At 44.3% G+C, this 23973-nt stretch overlaps 2 protein-coding genes across 7 annotated transcripts in view; one reads left to right on the top strand and one right to left on the bottom strand.

The window, feature by feature from the left end:
- LOC106570898 (BMP-2-inducible protein kinase) overlaps window positions 1–9865 on the top strand; it is a 102182-nt gene extending 92317 nt beyond the window's left edge. For both annotated transcript variants that reach the window (XM_014143469.3, XM_014143468.3), the window contains exon 16: window positions 5901–9865. In XM_014143469.3, coding sequence (XP_013998944.3) covers window positions 5901–7495 — 1595 coding nt within the window. In that variant the 3' untranslated portion in view covers window positions 7496–9865. The remainder of the gene's footprint in view (window positions 1–5900) is intronic.
- Window positions 9112–21666, bottom strand: paqr3a (progestin and adipoQ receptor family member IIIa). Of its 5 annotated transcripts, none has more exons than XM_014143471.3 (8): window positions 21485–21662; window positions 20005–20040; window positions 19357–19594; window positions 18740–18902; window positions 18162–18317; window positions 12903–13100; window positions 12542–12632; window positions 9112–12285 (listed from the first exon to the last, which is right to left on the bottom strand). In XM_014143471.3, exons 3-8 carry the CDS (start codon window positions 19542–19544, stop codon window positions 12143–12145), a joined length of 939 nt encoding a protein of 312 aa, XP_013998946.1. In that variant the 5' UTR covers window positions 19545–19594; window positions 20005–20040; window positions 21485–21662; the 3' UTR covers window positions 9112–12142. The 5 variants fall into 5 exon arrangements, with proteins under 5 accessions (XP_013998946.1, XP_045551341.1, XP_013998949.1 ...); XM_045695385.2 differs by having other exon boundaries at window positions 19953–20040; window positions 21485–21659; XM_014143474.3 differs by having other exon boundaries at window positions 19357–19591; window positions 21485–21659.
- Window positions 21667–23973: the final 2307 nt, after the last annotated feature.

Genomic DNA, 23973 nt, shown 5'->3' with positions numbered 1-23973 from the left:
GGGGGGGGGGGCCAACCCAGACAGGAAGACCACGTAAGTGACGCACCCCTCCCATGGACGGCATGGAAGAACACCAGTAAGCCAGTGACTCAGCCCCTGTAATAGGGTTAGAGGCAGAGAATCCCAGTGGAAAGAGGGGAACCGGCAAGGCAGAGACAGCAAGGGCGCTTCGTTGCTCCAGCCTTTCCGTTCACCTTCACACTCCTGGGCCAGACTATACTTAATCATAGGACCTACTGAAGAGATAAGTCTTCAGTAAAGACTTAAAGGTTGAGACTGAGTTTGCATCTCTCACATTGGTAGGCAGACCATTCCATAAAAATGGACCTCTATAGGAGAAAGCCCTACCTCCAGCCGTTTGCTTAGAAATTCTAGGGACAATTAGGAGGCCTGCGTCTTGTGACCGTAGCGTACGTGTAGGTATGTACGGCAGGACCAAATCGGAAAGATAGGTAGGAGCAAGCCCATGTAATGCTTTGTAGGTTAGCAGTAAAACCTTGAAATCAGCCCTTGCCTTAACAGGAAGGCAGTGTAGGGAGGCTAGCACTGGAGTAATATGATCAAATTTTTGGGTTCTAGTCAGGATTCTAGCAGCCGTATTTAGAACTAACTGAAGTTTGTTTAGTACTTTATCCGGGTAGCCGGAAAGTAGAGCATTGCAGTAGTCCAGCCTAGAAGTAACAAAAGCATGGATTAATTTTTCTGCGTCATTTTTGGACAGAAAGTTTCTGATTTTTGCAATGTTACGTAGATGGAAAAAAGCTGTCCTTGAAACAGTCTTGATATGTTCTTCAAAAGAGAGATCAGGGTCCAGAGTAACGCCGAGGTCCTTCACAGTTTTATTTGAGACGACTGTACAACCATCCAGATTAATTGTCAGATTCAACAGAAGATCTCTTTGTTTCTTGGGACCTAGAACAAGCATCTCTGTTTTGTCCGAGTTTAAAAGTAGAAAGTTTGCAGCCATCCACTTCTTTGTCTAAAACACAGGCTTCTAGCGAGGGCAATTTTGGGGCTTCACCATGTTTCATTGAAATGTACAGCTGTGTGTCGTCCGCATAGCAGTGAAATTTAACATTATGTTTTCGAATGACCTCCCCAAGAGGTAAAATATATAGTGAAAACAATAGTGGTCCTAAAACGGAACCTTGAGGAACACCGAAATGTACAATTGATTTGTCAGAGGACAAACCATTCACAGAGACAAACTGATATCTTTCCGACAGATAAGATCTAAACCAGGCCAGAACTTGTCCATGTAGACCAATTTGGGTTTGCAATCTCTCCAAAAGAATGTGGTGATCGATGGTATCAAAAGCGGCACTAAGATCTAGGAGCACGAGGACAGATGCAGAGCCTCGGTCTGACGTCATTAAAAGGTCATTTACCACCTTCACAAGTGCAGTCTCAGTGCTATGATGGGGTCTAAAACCAGACTGAAGCGTTTCGTATACATTGTTTGTCTTCAGAAAGGCAGTGAGTTGCTGTGCAACAGCTTTTTCAATTTTTTTTGAGAGGAATGGAAGATTCGATATAGGCCGATAGTTTTTCATAATTTCTGGGTCAAGATTCGGCTTTTTCAAGAGAGGCTTTATTACTGCCACTTTTAGTGAGCTTGGTACACATCCGGTGGATAGAGAGCCGTTTATTATGTTCAACATAGGAGGGCCAAGCACAGGAAGCAGCTCTTTCAGTAGTTTAGTTGGAATAGGGTCCAGTATGCAGCTTGAGGGTTTGGAGGCCATGATTATTTTCATCATTGTGTCAAGAGATATAGTACTAAAACACTTTAGTATCTCCCTTGATCCTAGGTCCTGGCAGAGTTGTGTAGACTCAGGACAATGGAGCTTTGGAGGAATACCCAGATTTAAAGAGGAGTCCGTAATTTGCTTTCTAATGATCATGATCTTTTCCTCAAAGAAGTTCATAAATTTATTACTGCTGAAGTGAAAGCCATCCTCCATTTGCGAATGCTGCTTTTTAGTTAGCTTTGCGACAGTATCAAAAAGAAATTTCGGATTGTTCTTATTTTCCTCAATTAAGTTGGAAAAATAGGATGATCGAGCAGCAGTGAGGGCTCTTCGATACTGCACGGTACTGTCTTTGATTCTCTCGTTAACACAGGTGTGAGTGTTGACGAGGACAAGGCTGGAGATCACTCTGTCATGCTGATTGAGTTCGAATAACAGACTGGAAGCTTCAAAAGGAGGGTGGTGCTTGGAATCATTGTTCTTCCTCTGTCAACCATGGTTTCCTGCAAGGAAACACGTGCCGTCATCATTGCTTTGCACAGAAAGGGCTTCACAGGCAAGGATATTCCTGCCAGTAAGATTGCACCTAAATCAACCATTTATCGGATCATCAAGAACTTCAAGGAGAGCGGTTCAAATGTTGTGAAGAAGGCTTCAGGGTGCCCAAGAAAGTCCAGCAAGCGCCAGGACCGTCTGCTAAAGTTGATTCAGCTGCGGGATCGGGGCACCACCTGAGCTTGCTCAGGAATGGCAGCAGGCAGGTGGGAGTGCATCTGCACGCACAATGAGGCAAAGACTTTTGGAGGATGGCCTGGTGTCAAGAAGGGCAGCAAAGAAGCCACTTCTCTCCAGGAAAAACATCAGGGACAGACTGATATTCTGCAAAGGTACAGGGATTGGACTGCTGAGGACTGGGGTAAAGTCATTTTCTCTGATGAATCCCCTTTCCGATTGTTTGGGGCATCCGGAAAAAAGCTTGTCCGGAGAAGACAAGGTGAGCGCTACCATCAGTCCTGTGTCATGCCAACAGTAAAGCATCCTGAGACCATTCATGTGTGGAGTTGCTTCTCAGCCAAGGGAGTGGGCTCACTCACAATTTTGCCTAAGAACACAGCCATGAATAAAGAATGGTACCAACACATCCTCCGAGAGCAACTTCTCCCAACCATTCAGGAACAGTTTGGTGACGAACAATGCCTTTTCCAGCATGATGGAGCAACTTGCCATGAGGCAAAAATGATAACTAACTGGCTCGGGGCACAAAACATCAATATTTTGGGTCCATGGTCAGGAAACTCCCCAGACCTTAATCCCATTGAGAACTTGTGGTCAATCCTCGAGGCGGGTGGACAAACAAAAACCCACAAATTCTGACAAACTCCAAGCATTGATTATGCAAGAATGGGCTGCCATCAGTCAGGATGTGGCCCAGAAGTTAATTGACAGCATGCCAGGGCGGATTGCAGAGGTCTTGAAAAAGAAGGGTCAACACTGAAAATATTGACTCTTTGCATCAACTTCATGTAATTGTCAATAAAAGCCTTTGACACTTATGAAATGCTTGTAATTATACTTCAGTATTCCATAGTAACATCTGACAAAAATATCTAAAAACACTGAGGCAGCAGACTTTGTGGAAATTAATATTTGTGTCATTCTCAACTTTTGGCCACGACTGACTGTACACACAGGACGTGACATTACATACAGGACATTACATTAGAGGAAGGAGCAGATGCCATCCTCATGCGTGGTGGTGGTGTAAGATCGTGAGCAGAGGATGGAGCAGATGCCATCCCACGCCAGCCAGGAGAGAATTCTGGGTAATCCAGTGGGCGGCCATGTCCTGACGGTACCAGAATGGTCCTGAGTTCCCCCATCCTCACTCAGCCCACTGCCAGACTCATTTGATTTGATTTTCTTTTTTGGTGGGGTAAAATTAAATTAAAGTTAAAATACAAATCCTAGAGGATAACACATGCAAGCATTATAAGACATGTCTTTCTAAGGTTTGAATTAGACCCATCCCTAGCCACATATACAGTAGAGCTTGACCCTTGCTGCCCCTGATAAGCCTACATCAGTCATGTACATTGTTGTTAATGCCACTTTTAACAAGGTCTGTGTTTGGCCGTGTCATCTGCCTGTCTCTTCAGAAAATACATGTATTTCTCTCCAGGTTGCAATCTTTTTTTTTGTTGGGGGGGGGGGGGGGGGATTAAAAGATGTTCCGCTGAGGTGGGAGGTTAGATTAGGACATGTGATCACTATGTTGTCGTATAGCCAGATTTGTCCCAACAGATTCAGGTTTCCTCACTCACAAACACTCATGAATAAAGCCTGCAAGAAGAGTTTTTTTGTAACAGTTTAGAATAAAGTTACCTTTTTAAAAGGATTTACATACAGTTAAGTTATAGTTAGGATATTAACAGTTAATCATTTATTAAATACATTTATAAATCATTCAAGTTTGAAGCTCTTTGAAAATTAGTTTTACTCTCTCTGTTTCTACCCCCCTCCGCCCTCCCCCTTCTTTATCGTAGAACAATGGTTTTGGTTAATCCTCTATCTGTCATGTCCTGCCAGTTTGGAGATTTTCAGATGTTAACAGATTTCCATTTCTGTCTGCACAGCGGGGGGGGGGGGGGGGCTGCTATGTGAGGGGAGGGGGGGGCTGCTATGTGAAGGGGGGGGCTGCGATGTGAAGGGGGGGCTGTTATGTGCGGAGAGGGGGGGCTGCTATGTGCGGGGAGGTGGGGCTGCTATGTGTGGGGAGGGGGGGCTGCTATGAGGGGGGGGCTGTTATGTGCAGAGGGGGGGGGGGGGCTGCTATGTGCGGGGAGGGGGGGGCTGCTATGTGTGGGGAGGGGGGGGGCTGCTATGTGGGGAGGGGGGGGCTGCTATGTGGGGAGAGGGGTGGGGCTGCTATGTGCGTGCGTTCTATTGCAACTAACTTATTCATAGTGAACAAATGCTATTCAGTTACCACTTTTCTCTCTCATAAAGACACTTGGTTTCTATTAGGTGTTTGATCGTGTAGAAAAGAGTAATTGGCATTCAAAGATTGCAAAGGGTTGAAATGCGAAAGAAAGAGAATTCTTAAATTGCTCCATTTAATTATGGAGAGTTTAATAAAATAAAAAAAAGTAAACTATTTTTGTTGGTCTTAAAGACTTATAAGACATCTTGTTTGTCCTCCTGCTGCGCCTAAGCCTTCTGTTGTTAGTGGGGTCAAGTTAGGCCTCTGAGAGAGCAGCTTTTGCACCATATGAGTTTCTATAATTCTCCTCTGCTGTGCCTTCTGCTCCAATACAATGGAACAAACTGTTGGGATTTGCTTTCTCAAATCATCAAGGTTACCTCAGAAGAATCCCAAATAGAGCAGTCGGTTAATCCAGATTTGACTAATACTACATCCTAGTGATATTAGAAGAATTTACAAGTGCTAAGAAGCATTGTCCAGCTTCCTGTCCAGGGGGTGTACTTGTACAACAAGCTGCCTCACTCTACAGAAACGGGAGATAGGCTCCTGCTCCTATGAGCCCTTCCAGCTCGCAAAAGCTCATGCAAAGCTACGTAATAAGAAGCATCGTTACTCGATTTAGAACAAAAGCAATAATCATGTTTCAAGTCTTAAAAATGGCCCCTCCCGCTCCCCATCCCCTATTTACTCTGCGTGCTCTATTGTCATCTTAAACCCTTGTTGTATTAAGTCGTGGTCCATCTGTATCTCTCCGTTTTTTTTGGAACATAGGCTTCTTTGACATTTCATATTATTTTAATCTGAAAATCTGTTAAACTTGAAAGTAGGTTTTAGGATTTTGTACTTTTATCTTTTTTTCTGTGTATGAAGTGCAATTTTCTGGGAATGGCAATGATGTACAATTACACAAACAAGGACATTGGCTGCGACTAGTATTAACAATGCAATATTTTCTAAATGATCTTAATTCCGTGCACCAAATTCAATGTTACAGAAAATGTAGATAATACAATGTGTGTGTGATATATATATATATAATATATATATATATATATATATATGGTCACGTATAGCTTTGGGTGTAAAGGCTACCGGTAATTCTATAATTGACATCTTCAAGTTCTCCCGTCTTTAGTAACATTCTCTTGTCTGCTTCAATCCCACAGGTTCTAGTGTGATGATGACAGATCAGCCTATTGAAGAGCTCAGTATCCCAGTCGCTGGCCCTGTTGCAGTCACCGCTCCTGTCCCTGTGGGCCAGCCAGGCCTTGAGGAGCAGCTACAGCAACCTCTTGCCAAGGAGCACAAACCAAGCAGGAGGAGAAACTCCTCTGACGGCGGCTCACAGACGACCCGCAAACCACCGGGCGGCGAATCAGACAGCGACTTCGAGTCGGACCCTCCTTCCCCTAAGAGCAGCGAGGAGGAAGACGAGCCGGAGGAGGACGAAGGGCTGAACAGCGAGCAAGAGCATGGAGAGTTCTTCAACGAACTGGAAAATGTGGAGGAAATGGAGACGCTGGGCCAGAGGCCTCTGTTAATGGACTCGGAGGACGAGGCCGAGGAGGAGTACGACAAACACAGCTCCGACTCGGACTACGAGCCCAGGAAAGCTAAGGGAGGACGCTCAAAGAGGCTCCCAGGAGGTAAAGGAGGGGCAGTGGCTGCTGCAGTTACTGTCTCCCATGAGGGAAGTCCGAGAGGGGAGCCCGAGGCCACGCTGGTCATGATCACACCTTCCGAGTCACCCAGTGTGGCTGCCGTTAGAGCTCCCCCTAGTGGTGGTGGAATCAAGGACATATTTGGTGCCGACGTGTTTTGCACGGTGCCCTTCTTTCCTCCTGTCGCATCCCCCACAGAAAGCTCAGACATCTTCTCCGCGGCACCCTTCAGGCAGGTGAGCCAGGAGGCCGTGGCCAGCCAAGCCATGGAGGAGTTTGATGTCTTTACAAAAGCTCCGTTCAGCCGGAACCTCTCCAAATCTGGCAAGACCGGCAGCAGCGATGTCTCCATGGGTCAGAACCAGCCTGTGTCCCCTGAGATCATCGACCCGTTCGGCTTCTCCCCCTTCCAGCCCGGCCCCACGGCCCCGCCACCAACCACCTCCAGGAGCGCCGAGGACATCTTCCATCCGGCCTTCGAGGATTTGGCCAGCCCCCAGCAGCAGAGGCTAAAGCAGCGCAGCCTTCAAAAGCTGTCTTCCCGGCAGAGGAAGCTCTCTGGCAGCACAGACGGCGGCAGCAACGGAAAGCGCCACCACGGTACGCCTACCGGCGGACGCAAGAGCAACAAGCCCAGCTTCCGAACCCCCGAGCGCGTCCGCCGGCACAAGAAGGTTGGCAGGAGGGACTCCCAGAGCTCCAACGAGTACCTCAGCACCTCAGACTCCAAGGAGAACATCAGCGTCGGCAGCGTAACGATGACCGACAAAGACAAAGGGTCTTCCCTACCTAGCGAGGTCGACCCCATCTTGGATCCCTTTGGTGCCAAACCTTTCGGTCCTCAAGATGGCAGCCGACTCAACCAGGGCCAGTACCAAGGTCTAATGGACGGCAAGACAGACATAGTTTCGGCCAATGGCAGGCCTCAGACCAGCTCCCTCCACGGGGCGCTGGGGGTTGGGAACATCATGGATGACTTTGGGGCGGTGCCCTTCACAGAACTGGTGGTTCACCCTGGACATCAGCAGCAACAGCAGCAGCCGTCTCAGCTCGTGGAGTTGGATCCTTTTGGAGCTGCGCCTTTCCCCTCCAAACAGTGAATGTCTCACTCGTCTTCCCGCCACAAACACACTCGTGCTCTTGTCTTTCTCAATCACATCGCTGTGTTACGCCAAGCCTATGCAGTCCCCAGGGGGGTGAATTCCCATCCCAGCTTGATTGGTGGTGTGGTGGTTGATTATCTTTTCGGCCAAATGAAACTACCAGCAATGGCTCTAACGACTCTCCTCTAAGTGTTTCCAATGCTATTTTTTATTTTTTTTCCCCCTCAAAAATATTTTTAACACGCTAATAACTGGATTTTGGGATTAACAAACCAACGTAAACCTGTGGAGTATGGAGGATTTATTTCAGGTTCTGTATGTATCTACTTCTGCCTGTACCTGTTTTCTAACAAGCCTTTTATGCTGCATCGCAATGAGACATTTTAACAGGAGAGATTGGCGATTTGATAACGGTTTCACTCAAGATCACACTGTGACAAACAAGCTCGCTCAGTGTTCCGATTGGTCGAGTTGCTGCAAAAAAAACAATACTTTTATGTGTAGATAATGGCCTCCTTCAAGATCTACCAATAAGATTTGATTAATTTAGCACCAAGAAAGCCTTATATGGGCATGGCTCTGCCCTGCTGCACAGTACCTCGGAAACCATCGGCTAACATTACCCTTTTGTGTCATCAGAATGAGTCGTTTCAGAGTAGGCATTTACCACTGTAATATTTCACCCTACATAGACTTTTTCTATGCATATTTTTACATTTTAGTGTCTACTGAGACACATAGCGATAATTTCTTTGGTTTTGTAATTTTTATTGCATTCTCTAATACTAGAACGAAAGGGATTTTGGTTCTGTTTCAAGATTGCTTTTTTTTTAATGATTTAGGACCGTTTCAAATGTTAGGTTTGTTTCTATACTTTTAGCATTTTAAAGTGATGTTATTTTACCTTTAACCCAATTTTTGAACGAGAGGAAGAACACAACTGTTCTCCTACGTGGTGAAACTGAATCAACCGATATGACTACTTCCACTTCTTCTTAGTCCTGAAACACTCTCTCGTCGATTGGTAACACAAGCCATGCATTCATAAAGGGAAAGTGGGTCTAAAGTAGTACAACTTATTAGAATCAGGTCGTGTTTAAATTAAATGCACTTTCAGCATCAACTCTTCCATTGTCTGGTAATTATAGAAAGAAAGATCTTTACCTATCATACATACTTAAACAACAGCTGGGAGTTGCCTATGGAACCCATTGGTTAATATTTATTTGAACAAGTTTCCATAATTTTGTTGTCTAATGCAATAAAATGTTTTTGGATTAAAATGGCCTATAGTCATGTAGCATTTAGAGCCTTCTGTAATCCAATGTATTTTATTACTACAACTTGGAGTTAACATAGAAAGTAAGACCTACGACAAAATGGATTTTAGACACTTCCAGGGCCTGTATTCTTCCAGCGTCTCAGAGTAGGATTACAGATCAGGTTACAGATTACATGGACCAGCGAGACTTGATCCTAGATCAGCAGTCCTACTCGGAGATGCTTTATCAGTACACGCCCAGATCCCTGTGTGCCAACAGACAACCATCGCATGTATAAACCTGCTCATGGGTAGTACTGTAGTATTTATAAATATTGAGAAAAATACAAGCTTGTCACTCTACAACTTTAAGGTTAAATATTACACATTTACAAAACATTGTCATTGCACATAACCCTAGTAGGGTTTTCAATAGAAAGAACAGGCATACAACTAAAGACATGACTGACTGTAGCTTATCCTCTAAGGCAAACAGTGTTAAGCTACAGGTGACGTGGTCCCAGCAGTCTAACAGATCAGGAAAACAGACAACACAGTCAATTAGCACATCATATGAGCATTGTTTTGTTAGCCAGCTGAACTCCTAACTGTACAGCATAGGTTTATACATATTCCTACTGACAGTTAGACCCTAAGTGTCATTTGCTGTAATGCTTTCATAAGTCAGTGACTATCCCAAACAAAATCAATGCATAAAACGGTGACAAAAGGCTACAGTACAGTTGTCAATGACATTACAACATATATAGCCAAGTTAAAAAGGAGCGCACACATTCAGAGATTCTTATTTCCACTATTGCGAAACTTATGAACTCCTTTGAAAACCAAAAAGGTTACTTTTTATTTCACTTATTTTTCTTCAAACAAAGTCTAATTAGGCCTAGATTCATAACGAAAGGTCCATACAATGCCTTCAGAAAGCATTCACACCCCTTTGACTTTTTACACATTTGTTTTGTGTTACAGCCTGAATTAAAAATGAATAAAATTGAGATTGTGTCACTGGTCTATGCACAATACCCCCATAATATGGAATAATGTTTTTGAAATGTTTACAAATTAAAACAAAACATGAAAAGCTGAAATGTCTTGAGTCAATAAGTATTTAACCCCTTTGTTATGGCAAGCCTAAATAAGTTCAGGAGTATAAATTTGCTTAACATGTCACATAAGTTGCATGGACTCTGTGTGCAATAATTGTGTTTAACGTGATTTTTTAATGACTACCTCATCTCTGTACCCCCCACACACACAATTATCTGTAAGGGCCATCAGTCGAACAGTGAATTTCAAACACAGATCGAACCACAAAGACCAGCAAGGTTTTCCAATGCCTCGCAAAGATGGGCACCTATTGGTAGATGGGTAAAAAAAAGAAGACTTTGAATATCCCTTTGAGCATGTTGAAGTTATTAATTACACTTTGGATGGTGTATCAATACACCCAGTTACTACAAAGATACAGGCGTCCTTCCTAGCTTAGTTGCCGGACAGGAAGGAAATCGTTCAGGGATTTCACCATGAGGCCGTGTTTTAAACAGAGTTTAATGCCTGTGATGGGAGAAAACTGTGGATGGATCAACAACACTAACCTAAATTACAGCGTGAAAAGGACGCTTGTACAGAATAAAAAATATTCCAAAACATGCATCCTGTTTGCAATAAGGCACTAAAGTAAAACTGCTAAGAAATGTGGCAAAGAAATTAACTTTGTCCTGAATACAAAGCGTTGTTTAACAACATCACCAAGTACTACACTTTAGATTTTTAAGCATGGTAGTGGCTGCATCATGTTATGGGTATGTTTGTCATTGGCAAGGACTAGGGATTTTTTTTAAGATAAAAAGAAACAGGATATAGCTTAACACAGACAAAATCCTAGAGGAAAACCTGGTTCAGTCTGTTTTCCAACAGAGACAAATTCACCTCTCAGCAGGAAAACACAATGCCAAATACACTACAGTTGCTTACCAAGACTAGATTAAATGTTCCTGAGTGGCCTAGTTAGTTTGGACTTAAAATCCATGGCAAGACTTGAACATGGCTGTCTAGCAATGATGAACAACCAAATTGACAGAACTTAGAGAATTTGTTAAAAAAAGTGCAAATATTGTGCATAAATCTTAGACTTACCCAGAAAGACTCACTGCTGTGATTCTAACATGTATTGACTCAGGGGTTTGAATATTTCTGGTTTTCACTTTTCAATAAATTAGCTAACATTTCCAAAAACATGTTTTCACTTTGTCATTATGGGGTATTGTGTGTAGATGGGTGACAGTATTAAATATATTTCAGGCTTTAACACAACATGTGGAATAAGGCAGGGGGTCTGAGTACATTCAGTGGGAACCACTTCAGCCAATATAAGCTCCACCATATCTTTGGTTTGATTCCAAACAGGATTGCTTTTAATCAAAGTTAAGTTGTCATATTTCTTCGCTGCCCTATGAAGTGCTTCACATACCTCATTAGTGTTATACCATCAATGAATACTGATGCAGTCCAAATAAGTATTTGTTACTAACAAGAACATTTTAAAATATATATATTAGAAGTCCTACCTGGTCTAGGATCAGCATAAGCACTTAATTAACAGAGGCTACAAAACATTCACTTTAAAAAAATAATACCACAGTACAATCACATCTGTATAAACAGTTAACAGGATGTTGTTCAGAGGAAGAGGAAGTGCCTTAGGTGTGTTCCTGTAGCAACATATTGGAAGGTTGGGGGCAGTACCAGGCCTGGAGTAAACACTGCTGCAGTAGAATACCCTCTCTCTTGCTGCTCCGGCTACAAACAGCTAGCTAAGTAGAATTAGTCTCGGGAGTAGTGTATCGTATTGTTGTTCCCAATGCCAGCTTTCAGGCAGAGTCTGTGCGCTTGGTCAGCCTACACCTAGAACAAAGTAGTGTAACAAGATCCTGCAGCCAGTCACCCCAGTGTTTCATAATATATTCCATTTAGTAGATGCTATTATCCAAAGCGACTTAAAATTGACAAAGCATTTGAAAATGGTTGACTGGGTGGGATTTGACTTGTTGTGGTTGGTACTGCCATGGTCTGCCGCTCCATGGTGGCAGAAATGGGATCCCGAGCTTATTCTGGCTCCGTCCATCTGTCTTTGTAGCAGCAGCCCTTGAAGTAGTCATTTGTGTGGGGTGATGGGTAACGCTGCTTTGTGAGTGTTGTGCAGAAGGGTCTAGGTTCGAGCCCAGTGATGGGCCTGGACGAGGCCTACTCTGTTAGCCTGGGCAGTCCTCGTCATAGTCTGCCTGGGGGTAGCCTGGGCAGTCAGTCTGCCTGGGGGTAGTTTACTCTGGGCAGTCCTAGGCGTGCACAGTGTAGTCTGGGCAGTCCTAGGCGTGCACAGTGTAGTCTGGGCAGGGGTGGCTGTGGCGGTGGGTTAAGATGAAGAGGGCAGCCTGGTGCCACCAGTAGAACATCACAATGACCAGAACATGCCACAGCTGGTGGCTGGAGCCCAGGTAGTTCAACTGACCTGAGGGAGGACGAAAGCATGGTTACGGGTTTACAAACCAGGGTTCATCACCATAACAACAAGAGAACTGAAATGCCATCTAGGCTCCATTGTTTTTCTGTGATTCCTTGCATCCCATCTCCCCACTTAATTCTCAACCATTTTAAAAGGAGACGGACTAAAGTCCACTCACAACTTCTCCAAATCATTTTCCCAAGAAAAAGGAGAGGCGAGAGGATGTAAGTAAAGTGAGAAAGAACTCAAGTCGCGAGCGTACCTGGGAAGTAGCGTTCAGGGACCTTCGAGACGTAGAAGGTGAAGGCTAAGGCAGCGATCACGTACATCCCCAGAACACGAGGAATAAAAGACTGGAGATAAGAAGAATATTAGATAATATATAGTTGCATTGGGTTTAGGCCGCTAGGGGGATGATTCAAGGAGCGACATTTAAATTTGTTTTAAAAAAAGGACCCGTAGGGTTAGTTTCCTAGACACAGTTTAGGCCTTATCCTGGGCTAAAATACAGATACTCCACTGAGCAGATGATGGTGTCCAGAACGAGGCTTAATCAGTGTCCGGGAAACCAGCCCTTAAAAGTTTAGAGTCCTTTGGAGACAGTAGGCTACTAGTTAGCTGACCTGTACGAGCCCCGAAGAGAAGCCCCCATTGAGCCAGACCCAGTGTACGGTGGGGATAAGGCCGTAGCCGGCCACGCTGCAGAAGAGGATGGAGCGGAGCCGCTGCCACTGCTTGCTGAGGTAGTGGGGGTGGATCTGGGCAAAGAACACCGCCAGGATCATAGCTAGCACCGTCACCAGGTACACCTGACGCCAGTACTGAAATGAGAAGGAATAGAACAGATATATTATTGTCCATTTTTACAATAGAAATGGATTGATTTGCTCAGGGGGGCTCCCGAGTGGCACAGTGGTCTCAGTGCTAGAGGCGTCACTACAGACCCGGGTTCGAATCCAGGCTGTATCACAACCAGCCCAGCATCGTCCGGGTTTGGCCGTCATTGTAAAGAAGAATTTGTTCTTAACTGACTTGCCTAATTAAATAAAATGTTACAAATATTTATACACCCAATGTCTCACACAAACGTCTGAAATATGTTGCACCTGTTAATTAACCTATATATTCTTCAAATGTTAATTTTTTTTTGCACTTTGTACTTTTCCAGGGGATTTATTCAGATACCCTCGCTTGCCAATTTGAGTGGAATTCACAGGGATTTCATTTTCACAAGGAAAATACCAACACACAGGACAATACACTTCAAGTATTTTCCATTCCACAAAGCGTGACTTTATTGTATTTGAGTTATGCTGCTAAAAATAAATGTTTCTTTTTTATACCCTGCCCTTTTTTCTTTGGGGACTCGGCTGAGTATTCACCCAGAGTGGAGAAGCCCAAGTCATGGTAGGCAGGGGAGGAGTGGAGATGGTTGTTTCCCCTATGTGTGACTGTCATATGGTGGGTAAACAGGAGTGACGGACCGCTCTATGAACGCAGCCATCTGGTTCTGACTGGAGCAGATTTCAGCCGCGTTCTGGGGGGCACAATAACACAGCACTTCCAATATGCGGGGGAAAGAGCTAACTGGCGGTGCCGCCAGAACTCTGACAGACACAAGTGAGGGGTGGCTGGAGAAGGAACCGATGGGACTTCCTTGGGCCACACTGCCAAGTCTAAGTGGTTATCTTTCAGCAGTACAGAGCAGCAATGAAATGAAACATTGATTATTTTTGATGGGAACAATGAATTTCAAGTGTCACCATGTAGAAATGGTGAAAGTTGGCTTCACAACTACACTAGAGTCCTTGAGGAGTCAGACAGAACTGTTCAGAACAAAGATGCAGGGATGGAAAATGAAGCTAGCCCGCGGTTATTGAGGTTAGTAAAGCTAGCCCGAGGTCAGTGAAGCCAGCCCGCTAGCCCGCGGTTATTGAAGCTAGCCCGCTGGCCCGAGGTTAGTAAAGCTGGCCCGAGGTTAGTAAAGCTAGCCCGAGGTTAGTAAAGCTAGCCCGAGGTTAGTAAAGCTAGCCCGAGGTTAGTAAAGCTAGCCCGAGGTTAGTAAAGCTAGCCCGAGGTCAGTGAAGCCAGTTCCAGGGTCAGTAGCTATATACAGGCTCAGTAGCTATATACAGGCTCAGTTCCAGGGTCAGTAGCTATATACAGGCTCAGTAGCTATATACAGGCTCAGTAGCTATATACAGGCTCAGTAGCTATATACAGGCTCAGTAGCTATATACAGGCTCAGTAGCTACAGTGCCTTGCGAAAGTATTCGGCCCCCTTGAACTTTAACCTTTTGCCACATTTCAGGCTTCAAACATAAAGATATAAAACTGTAATTTTTTGGGAAGAATCAACAACAAGTGGGACACAATCATGAAGTGGAACAACATTTATTGGATATTTCAAACTTTAACAAATAAAAAACTGAAAAATTGGGCGTGCAAAATTATTCAGCCCCCTTAAGTTACTACTTTGTAGCGCCACCTTTTGCTGCGATTACAGCTGTAAGTCGCTTGGGGTATGTCTATCAGTTTTGCACATCGAGAGACTGACATTTTTGCCCATTCCTCCTTGCAAAACAGCTCGAGCTCAGTGAGGTTGGATGGAGAGCGTTTGTGAACAGCAGTTTTCAGTTCTTTCCACAGATTCTCGATTGGATTCAGGTCTGGACTTTGACTTGGCCATTCTAACACCTGGATATGTTTATTTGTGAACCATTCCATTGTAGATTTTGCTTTATGTTTTGGATCATTGTCTGGTTGGAAGACAAATCTCCGTCCCAGTCTCAGGTCTTTTGCAGACTCCATCAGGTTTTCTTCCAGAATGGTCCTGTATTTGGCTCCATCCATCTTCCCATCAATTTTAACCATCTTCCCTGCCCCTGCTGAAGAAAAGCAGGCCCAAACCATGATGCTGCCACCACTATGTTTGACAGTGGGGATGGTGTGTTCAGGGTGATGAGCTGTGTTGCTTTTACGCCAAACATAACGTTTTGCATTGTTGCCAAAAAGTTCGATTTTGGTTTCATCTGACCAGAGCACCTTCTTCCACATGTTTGGTGTGTCTCCCAGGTGGCTAGTGGCAAACTTTAAACGACACTTTTTATGGATATCTTTAAGAAATGGCTTTCTTCTTGCCACTCTTCCATAAAGGCCAGATTTGTGCAGTATACGACTGATTGTTGTCCTATGGACAGAGTCTCCCACCTCAGCTGTAGATCTCTGCAGTTCATCCAGAGTGATCATGGGCCTCTTGGCTGCATCTCTGATCAGTCTTCTCCTTGTATGAGCTGAAAGTTTAGAGGGACGGCCGGGTCTTCGTAGATTTACAGTGGTCTGATACACCTTCCATTTCAATATTATCGCTTGCACAGTGCTCCTTGGGATGTTTAAAGCTTGGGAAATCTTTTTGTATCCAAATCCAGCTTTAAACTTCTCCACAACAGTATCTCAGACCTGCCTGGTGTGTTTCTTCATGATGCTCTCTGCACTTTAAACGGACCTCTGAGACTATCACAGAGCAGGTGCATTTATACGGAGACTTCATTACACACAGGTGGATTCTATTTATCATCATTAGTCATTTAGGTCAACATTGGATCATTCAGAGATCCTCACTGACCTTCTGGAGAGAGTTTGCTGCACTGAAAGTAAAGGGGCTGAATAATTTTGCACGGCCAATTTTTCAGTTTTTTATTTGTTAAAAAAGTTTGAAATATCCAATAAATTTCTTTCCACTTCATAATTGTGTCCCACTTGTTGTTGATTCTTCACAAAAAAATACAGTTTTATATGTTTGAAGCCTGAAATGTGGCAAAAGGTCAAAGTTCAAGGGGGCCGAATACTTTCGCAAGGCACTGTATATACAGGCTCAGTTCCAGGGTCAGTAGCTATATACAGGCTCAGTTCCAGGGTCAGTAGCTATATACAATGTGCAAAAATAAAATAAGGGTCAAGTCAGAAAGCCTGTGTAGCCATTCTGTTATCTATTTAGCAGTCTAATGGCTTGGGGACAGAAGCTGTTCAGGAGCCTGTTGGTGTCAGACTTGATGTTCCGGTACGGCTTGCCATGCGGAGAGAGAGAACTGTCTATTGCTTGGGTGGATGGAGTCTAACAATTACCAACTAGCCCAACAGACCACTAAAATGTGGTATTTTCAAACATCGTATGGCACAGATATTGAACCCGGATGTTACCCAGGCTAGTAGAAATCACAGTCTACTAGCCCAGCTGGTCAGTTCCAGGAAATCTTTAAGTCTCTTCATTCCTAGTGACATTCTGTTTGTCCTTTTTTCACAATGGCAGCTCTTGTTCCATTTCTCCCGCGCAAGTGATGCCCTCAACAGAAGCAGGATATCAGCTGACGACTCCCCCCCTCCCTCAACAGAAGCAGGATATCAGCTGACGACTCCCCCCCCTCCCTCAACAGAAGCAGGATATCAGCTGACGACTCCCCCCCCTCCCTCAACAGAAGCAGGATATCAGCTGACGACTCCCCCCCTCCCTCAACAGAAGCAGGATAGCAGCTGACGACTCCCCCCCCCCCCCCAACAGAAGCAGGATATCAGCTGACGACTCCCCCCCTCCCTCCCAACAGAAGCAGGATATCAGCTGACGACTCCCCCCCTCCCTCAACAGAAGCAGGATATCAGCTGACGACTCCCCCCCCCCCTCCCTCAACAGAAGCAGGATATCAGCTGACGACTCCCCCCCCTCTCCCTCAACAGAAGCAGGATATCAGCTGACGACTCCCCCCCCTCTCCCTCAACAGAAGCAGGATATCAGCTGACGACTCCCCCCCCCCCCTCCCTCAACAGAAGCAGGATATCAGCTGACGACCCCCCCCCCCCTCAACAGAAGCAGGATATCAGCTGACGACTCCCCCCCCCCCCTCAACAGAAGCAGGATATCAGCTGACGACTCCCCCCCCCCCTCAACAGAAGCAGGATACCAGCTGACGACTCCCCCCCCCCCTCCCTCAACAGAAGCAGGATACCAGCTGACGACTCCCCCCCCCCTCCCTCAACAGAAGCAGGATACCAGCTGACGACTCCCCCCTCCCTCAACAGAAGCAGGATACCAGCTGACGACTCCCCCCTCCCTCAACAGAAGCAGGATACCAGCTGACGACTCCCCCCTCCCTCAACAGAAGCAGGATACCAGCTGACGACTCCCCCCTCCCTCAACAGAAGCAGGATACCAGCTGACGACTCCCTCCCTCAACAGAAGCAGGATACCAGCTGACGACTCCCTCCCTCAACAGAAGCAGGATACCAGCTGACGACTCCCTCCCTCAACAGAAGCAGGATACCAGCTGACGACTCCCTCCCTCAACAGAAGCAGGATACCAGCTGACGACTCCCTCCCTCAACAGAAGCAGGATACCAGCTGACGACTCCCTCCCTCAACAGAAGCAGGATACCAGCTGACGACTCCCTCCCTCAACAGAAGCAGGATACCAGCTGACGACTCCCTCCCTCAACAGAAGCAGGATACCAGCTGACGACTCCCTCCCTCAACAGAAGCAGGATACCAGCTGACGACTCCCTCCCTCAACAGAAGCAGGATACCAGCTGACGACTCCCTCCCTCAACAGAAGCAGGATATCATGTGTTGACTGAGGACTCCTTCAGAGGGTGCTGTTCAGGGCAGGTAAACAATCCCCACTGGATGGATTATATCGACTGCTATCAAACCTAAACCCATCATCGACTAACAGCACGCGAACAGTACTACACCTCACCTCGTACACAAAACCCTTTACATGTCAAGCTGTCCTGAAAGTTGGGATTTCATGCAAACTGAACTACAGCTGGGAAAGTCAAGTGAGGTAACAGCAAGGAAAAGCGTTTTACGTGGTTAGATGTTTGTTACATACGTTATTGCAGTAGAATGCGTAGAAGACCCCAGGTACGTAGCAGCCCAGGATGCCTATGGAGATGCCAGCGTAGTCCAGAGCCATCCAGCGGCGACTGGTCTTCTCTGAGCGGTGACAGCAGAACAGGTGGTATCCCACAGAGCACAGCATACAGAGCTGAACAGAGCGGAGACCATGTCATTAAACTATGTTAGGAGGAGCATACACAACAACTGGACAGAGAGAACAAAACTATTTCAGAGAAGAAATGCTTTGAATGAAAGCTACATTCCTCCTATTTTGGCTTGTCTAAGGTCATGGAACTCAGAATATGAATCTGTTTGGACTGGCTGATCAGACTGAGTGTCTGTCACCGCACAGAAAAGTGGTGTAGGCTATATCCTTGATTACTTGTGTATTCTCCTCATCTCCTTCTCAAAACAAATTGGAGAAAATATGAGGTTCCTCTCCTCTGACCTCCTCTTGCAATGAGTTGAGGACACGAATCAAGGAAATACAATTGAGATTCATCCTTTGTGCCATTTTGTAGAGCAGCATAGTGTCACTCACTACCCCACCGGGTACGGTCTAGTACCCACCTGGAAGCAGAAGAGTCCTATGGAATAGATGACGTAGTCCTCCCGGGAAGCCCCGGTGGCAGGCAGCACGGACACCATGTCGTAGATCCCCAGGGTGAAGAACAACAGGAAGCCCAGCAGGTGGCTCCAGATATTCACTGTCTCATTGGACAGGATGAACAGACTACAGGAAGTAAACACAGATATTCACCTTCTCATTTCAAGAGGAACAGACTACAGGAAGTAAACACAGATATACGCCGTCTCATTGGGCAGGATGAACAGACTACAGGAAGTGACACATGGTATAAGTGTTAGGCCTAGGTAGGATCTGTCTTAAAAGTGTACAATGTCAAATTCTTGATCCCTCAGTCCTTGTTCCCTCCATTTTACCCTCTGTGTGTGTGAGAGAGAGAGAGTATTGTGTGTAGGCCAGTGACACAAAATCTAAATTTGATACATTTTTTTAATTCACGCTGTAACCCAACAAAATGTGGAAAAAGTCAAGAGAGAGAGAATCAAGAGAGAGAGAATCAAGGATTTGATAGTTAAATGTGGCCCAGATCTGTATGAATTCAGCATACTGCACAGAGCAAGTTCCATGCATCTGTTATTTAGTTGTGTATGTTAAAACCCACCTTTTGATGCATAGCCTGGAGGGCAGGTAGGCTCTGTAGCCGTCTGTGATGTAAGGGTTATCCCTCAGGAACACTGGGATCTGTTCGTATGTGTACAGCCTTATCCCTCTGGGGACCAACACGGGCCAGTACTGGTATCTCCCTCCCAGCTCGATGTAGTGGGCACTCTTCATCAGCTTCTGAGGCATGGTGGAACTACAGGAACGTTTAGGTGTCACCGCTGCATCACAGTCATCTGCTGGAAGAGCGAGAGAGAGAGACATCTTTTAAGTCAGAAATCAGTCAGGTATTTAGACAACTAGTCCTAGCTAGTAGTTTGGAATGAAAGAGAGAGATAGTGCCTTCAGAAAGAATTCATACCAATTCACTTTTTCCACATTTTGTTGGGTTACAGCGTGAATTAAAAAAATGTATCAAATTTCGATTTTGTGTCACTGGCCTACACACAATACCCCATAATGTCAATGTGGAATTTTGTTATCTTGAGTCAATAAGTATTCAACCCATTTGTTATGGCATGACTAAATAAGTTCAGGAGTAACATGAATTGAACATGATTTTTCAATGACTACCTCATCTCTGTACCCAACACATACAATTAAATCGGTAAGGTCCCTCAGTCGAGCAGTGAACTTCAAACACACATACCAGCAAGGTTTTCCAATGCCTCGCAACGATGGGCACCTATTGGTAGATGGGTAAAAAAAGAAGACATTGAATATCCATTTGAGCATGTTGAAGTTATTAACTACACTTTGGATGGTGTATCAATACACCCAGTCGCTACAAAGACACGGGCGTCCGTCCTAGCTTAGTTGCCGGAGAGGAAGGAAACCGTTCAGGGATTTCACCATGAGGCCAATGTTGAGTTTAAAATAGTTACAGAGTTTAATGGCTGTGAAAGGAGAAAACTGAGGATGGATCAACAACATTGTAGTTACTCCATAATACTAACCTAAATGACAGAGTGAAAAGAAGGAAGCTTGTACAGAATACAAATATTCCAAAACATGTATCCTGTTTGCAATAAGGCACTAAAGTAAAACTGCAAAAATGTGGCAAAGAAATGAACTCTGTCCTGAATACAAAGCGTTATGTAAGGATGGTGGTGACTGCATCCTCTTATGGGTTTGCTTGTCATCGACAAGGACAAGGGACTTTTTGAGGATAAAAAGAAATGGGATAGAGCTAAACACAGACAAAATCCTAGAGGAAAACCTGGTTCAGTCTGCTTTCCAACAGTCACTGGGAGACACATTCACCTTTCAGCAGGACACGAGTTGCTTAACAAGACAACGTTGAATGTTCTAGAGTGGTTTAGTTACAGTTTTGACTTAAAATCAACTTGAAAATCTAAGGCGAGACTTGAAAATGGTGTCTAGCAATGATCAACAACCAACTTGACAAAGTTTGAAGAACTCTTAAGAGACCCAGAAAGACAGCTGTGATCGTTGCCAACGGTCATTCTAACTGACTTAGGGGTGTGAATACTTATGTAAATTCAATATTTCTCGATTTCATTTTCAATACATTTGCAAAAATGTCTAAAAACAAGTTTTCACTTTGTCATTATGTTGTATTGTGTGTAGATGGGTGAGAAAAAAAAACAACATTTAAATCAATGTTTAATTCAGGCTGTAACAATGTGAAACAAGTCAAGGTGTATGAATACTTTCTGAAGGCACTGTATTATCAGTTGTTGAGGTCTGTTGGAATGGATACGTGATTATGTTTTCCTTGTTATTCACAGTGTAAAAACATACAATTAACTAAAATACAATGAATTGAACATAGCTAAAATGATAGTCAGGCCGCTAGCACGTACACCCTTGAGTATCGACAAGCCACGTCTTGCCTGACCGGTAGCTAGCTAAAATTCTAGCTAACTATCTGTGCTAATCACTGATCAGTCCATTAAAAAGCAATGTGTATTGCTTCAGTTAGCTAATGATTAAACGGGTGATGGTTTGCTACAACGTATAACGTACATCAGTTAGCTTTATAATCAGCAAACTAGCCAATAAACCTGCATTTGGCAATAACTAAGTAGATAGCTAGCAAGCTCTCATGCTAGCTAGCGACGTTGTTGCTATTTAGAGCTGGCTAAATCCCGATCAAAAGAGCTTACCTTTCAGTTTGGCGTACGCGTAGTTAGAGCCATTCACATTATTTCTTGTATGAATTACTGTACATTTATTTGGACCTCGTAATAGAGATTAGTTTACAACAAAAGTAGACGCATCAAAACACAAGCCGGTCCCATCTTCCAAATCACTCCTCTGACGTCATCAGCGATGGACCCAGTAAAGTTCGTTCGTCTGAGTTGCCTGAATAAAAAACAAAACTGTAGTGCTGAAATCAGTGCAGGTTTGCGTTTGCTTTTCTGTGGTCAGACCGCAGATAGTAACCTATCTTTCCACATGATAAAACAGCTAGTAGTTATCATGTCTAATTCTCATTAAATGGCTATCAATGAGCATAGAATATAATATAATCGAGCCTATCATTCAGTTATTATCTGAATTCAACAATCCTAGTCATTGATAAAATGTTGATTGATGATGCTAATAAATATTTTTCTAGCCTACGATAATATTTGGACAAATAAACAAGAAAGAAATATGATTTTATAATCTTATCGGAAACCTAAGAGGGCAGGCCTAGAACACAGGGAATGGCAGAGGCCTCTAGTGGCCAAAAGGATGAATTAGCATGGGCAGCGCCATTGAGGACATCTACCATTTTAATGTAATCAACTGGGTGGGACTTCCAACTTCATTGGCTGAATCGTCCTGGTGACCATGTTGGAGTCATATCCAACCGGGTCATAAGGAGGGATCAGACAGTTGTGAAGAAGAAAATGGACTACTTCAAAATTGAGATTTCCTCAATGGTGCTGCCCATGCTGTCACATACTCTATAATGGCACAGATACAAAGATGGGTCCTCTATCTATCTCTATGGCTTACAAAAAGGCAACTCAGCATATGCTACCTTACAGTTGACAATATTTGACTTAATTTGTGGTGGTGTGAGTTCACTGAGTTTGTGATCTTTCTTGGGTAGTATTTGAAAGACACACAGTTGTCAGAACACATTCCAATCGAGACGTTGTAATTCTCTCCAGACATTTCAGGTGTGAGCTATGGCCCTGCTGCTGTACAGTAGGACCTCTCAGGTGCAGAATCACACATTGTCACCCTCCTCTCCTCCTCCTCCATCCCGTCTTTACATTACACCCAGTCAGTTCATTCCTTTGTGGTAGTGTGTGTTCTTCATTAGCACTAATAATGTACCTCTCAGCATCTCCACTTCGACTAACTGTCAACTGTTATGCCAAGATAATAATGCATGCTATGTCAATGTTTAGGAAGTAAGCCTAGTGCCATAATCCAACCTGGTCTCATAGAATTTCGTATTATTCTGTATGTAAATCTGAAACACTCCAATTAGTGTGACATATTACATTTCGTAATGCATATATTAATTTGTGGATGTCCATCACCCATTTCGTATGATATGTTACAAATTACTATTCATCTTGTATATGAATTTGCAAAATGTAGAATCTGTTATGAATTTGCAAAATGTGAAATATGTTACTAATTTGCCAAACCGTATGATATGTTTTAGTTTCTCAGATTTACATCTACTATGTTACGTCTAGTCTACGAGACCAGACGGCATAAATCCTAAAAAATACCAAATCATCTCTGGTACTCCTTGGCCTAGATGTTTCTTGCTTTCTGTAACCCATTTTTCTGTCCGAGGTGATGTGTTCCACAAGTAGCTGGTAATGGAACATGAGGTGATGTGTTCCACAAGTAGCTGGTAATGGAACATGAGGTGATGTGTTCCACAAGTAGCTGGTTAATGGAACATGAGGTGATGTGTGCCACAAGTAGCTGGTAATGGAACATGAGGTGATGTGTTCTACAAGTAGCTGGTTAATGGAACATGAGGTGATGTGTGCCACAAGTAGCTGGTAATGGAACATGAGGTGATGTGTTCTACAAGTAGCTGGTTAATGGAACATGAGGTGATGTGTGCCACAAGTAGCTGGTAATGGAACATGAGGTGATGTGTTCCACAAGTAGCTGGTAATGGAACATGAGGTGATGTGTGCCACAAGTAGCTGGTAATGGAACATGAGGTGATGTGTTCTACAAGTAGCTGGTTAATGGAACATGAGGTGATGTGTGCCACAAGTAGCTGGTAATGGAACATGAGGTGATGTGTGCCACAAGTAGCTGGTAATGGAACATGAGGTGATGTGTGCCACAAGTAGCTGGTAATGGAACATGAGGTGATGTGTTCCACAAGTAGCTGGTTAATGGAACATGAGAGGGGTCCCTTGTTTTTTTGTTTTTTTGTTTTAATAGAAATGTGTTCCTTCTGGGTCTGATTGACCCTCATTTTACTCTCAAGCTCAAACCAATCTTTCCCAATCCAACAGTCTGTGTCCTTCATTCCCTGTTACAGTAAGAATCTCAGTGAGGGGGGAGACAGTCCCTGCCTTGGTGCTCGCAAAATGTTAGCTCACCTAGCACCACTAACAGTGAGTGAGACTAGACACTGGCCCTGTCCAACCAGATTGCCAGGCTGCATGGCAGGGTA

Source organism: Salmo salar, chromosome 15 (assembly GCF_965601325.2).
Source record: "Salmo salar chromosome 15, fSalSal1, whole genome shotgun sequence".
Taxonomy (NCBI): domain Eukaryota; kingdom Metazoa; phylum Chordata; class Actinopteri; order Salmoniformes; family Salmonidae; genus Salmo; species Salmo salar.
Note: the sequence above shows the minus strand (reverse complement) of the source record. Positions and strands in the feature narration are given on the sequence as shown.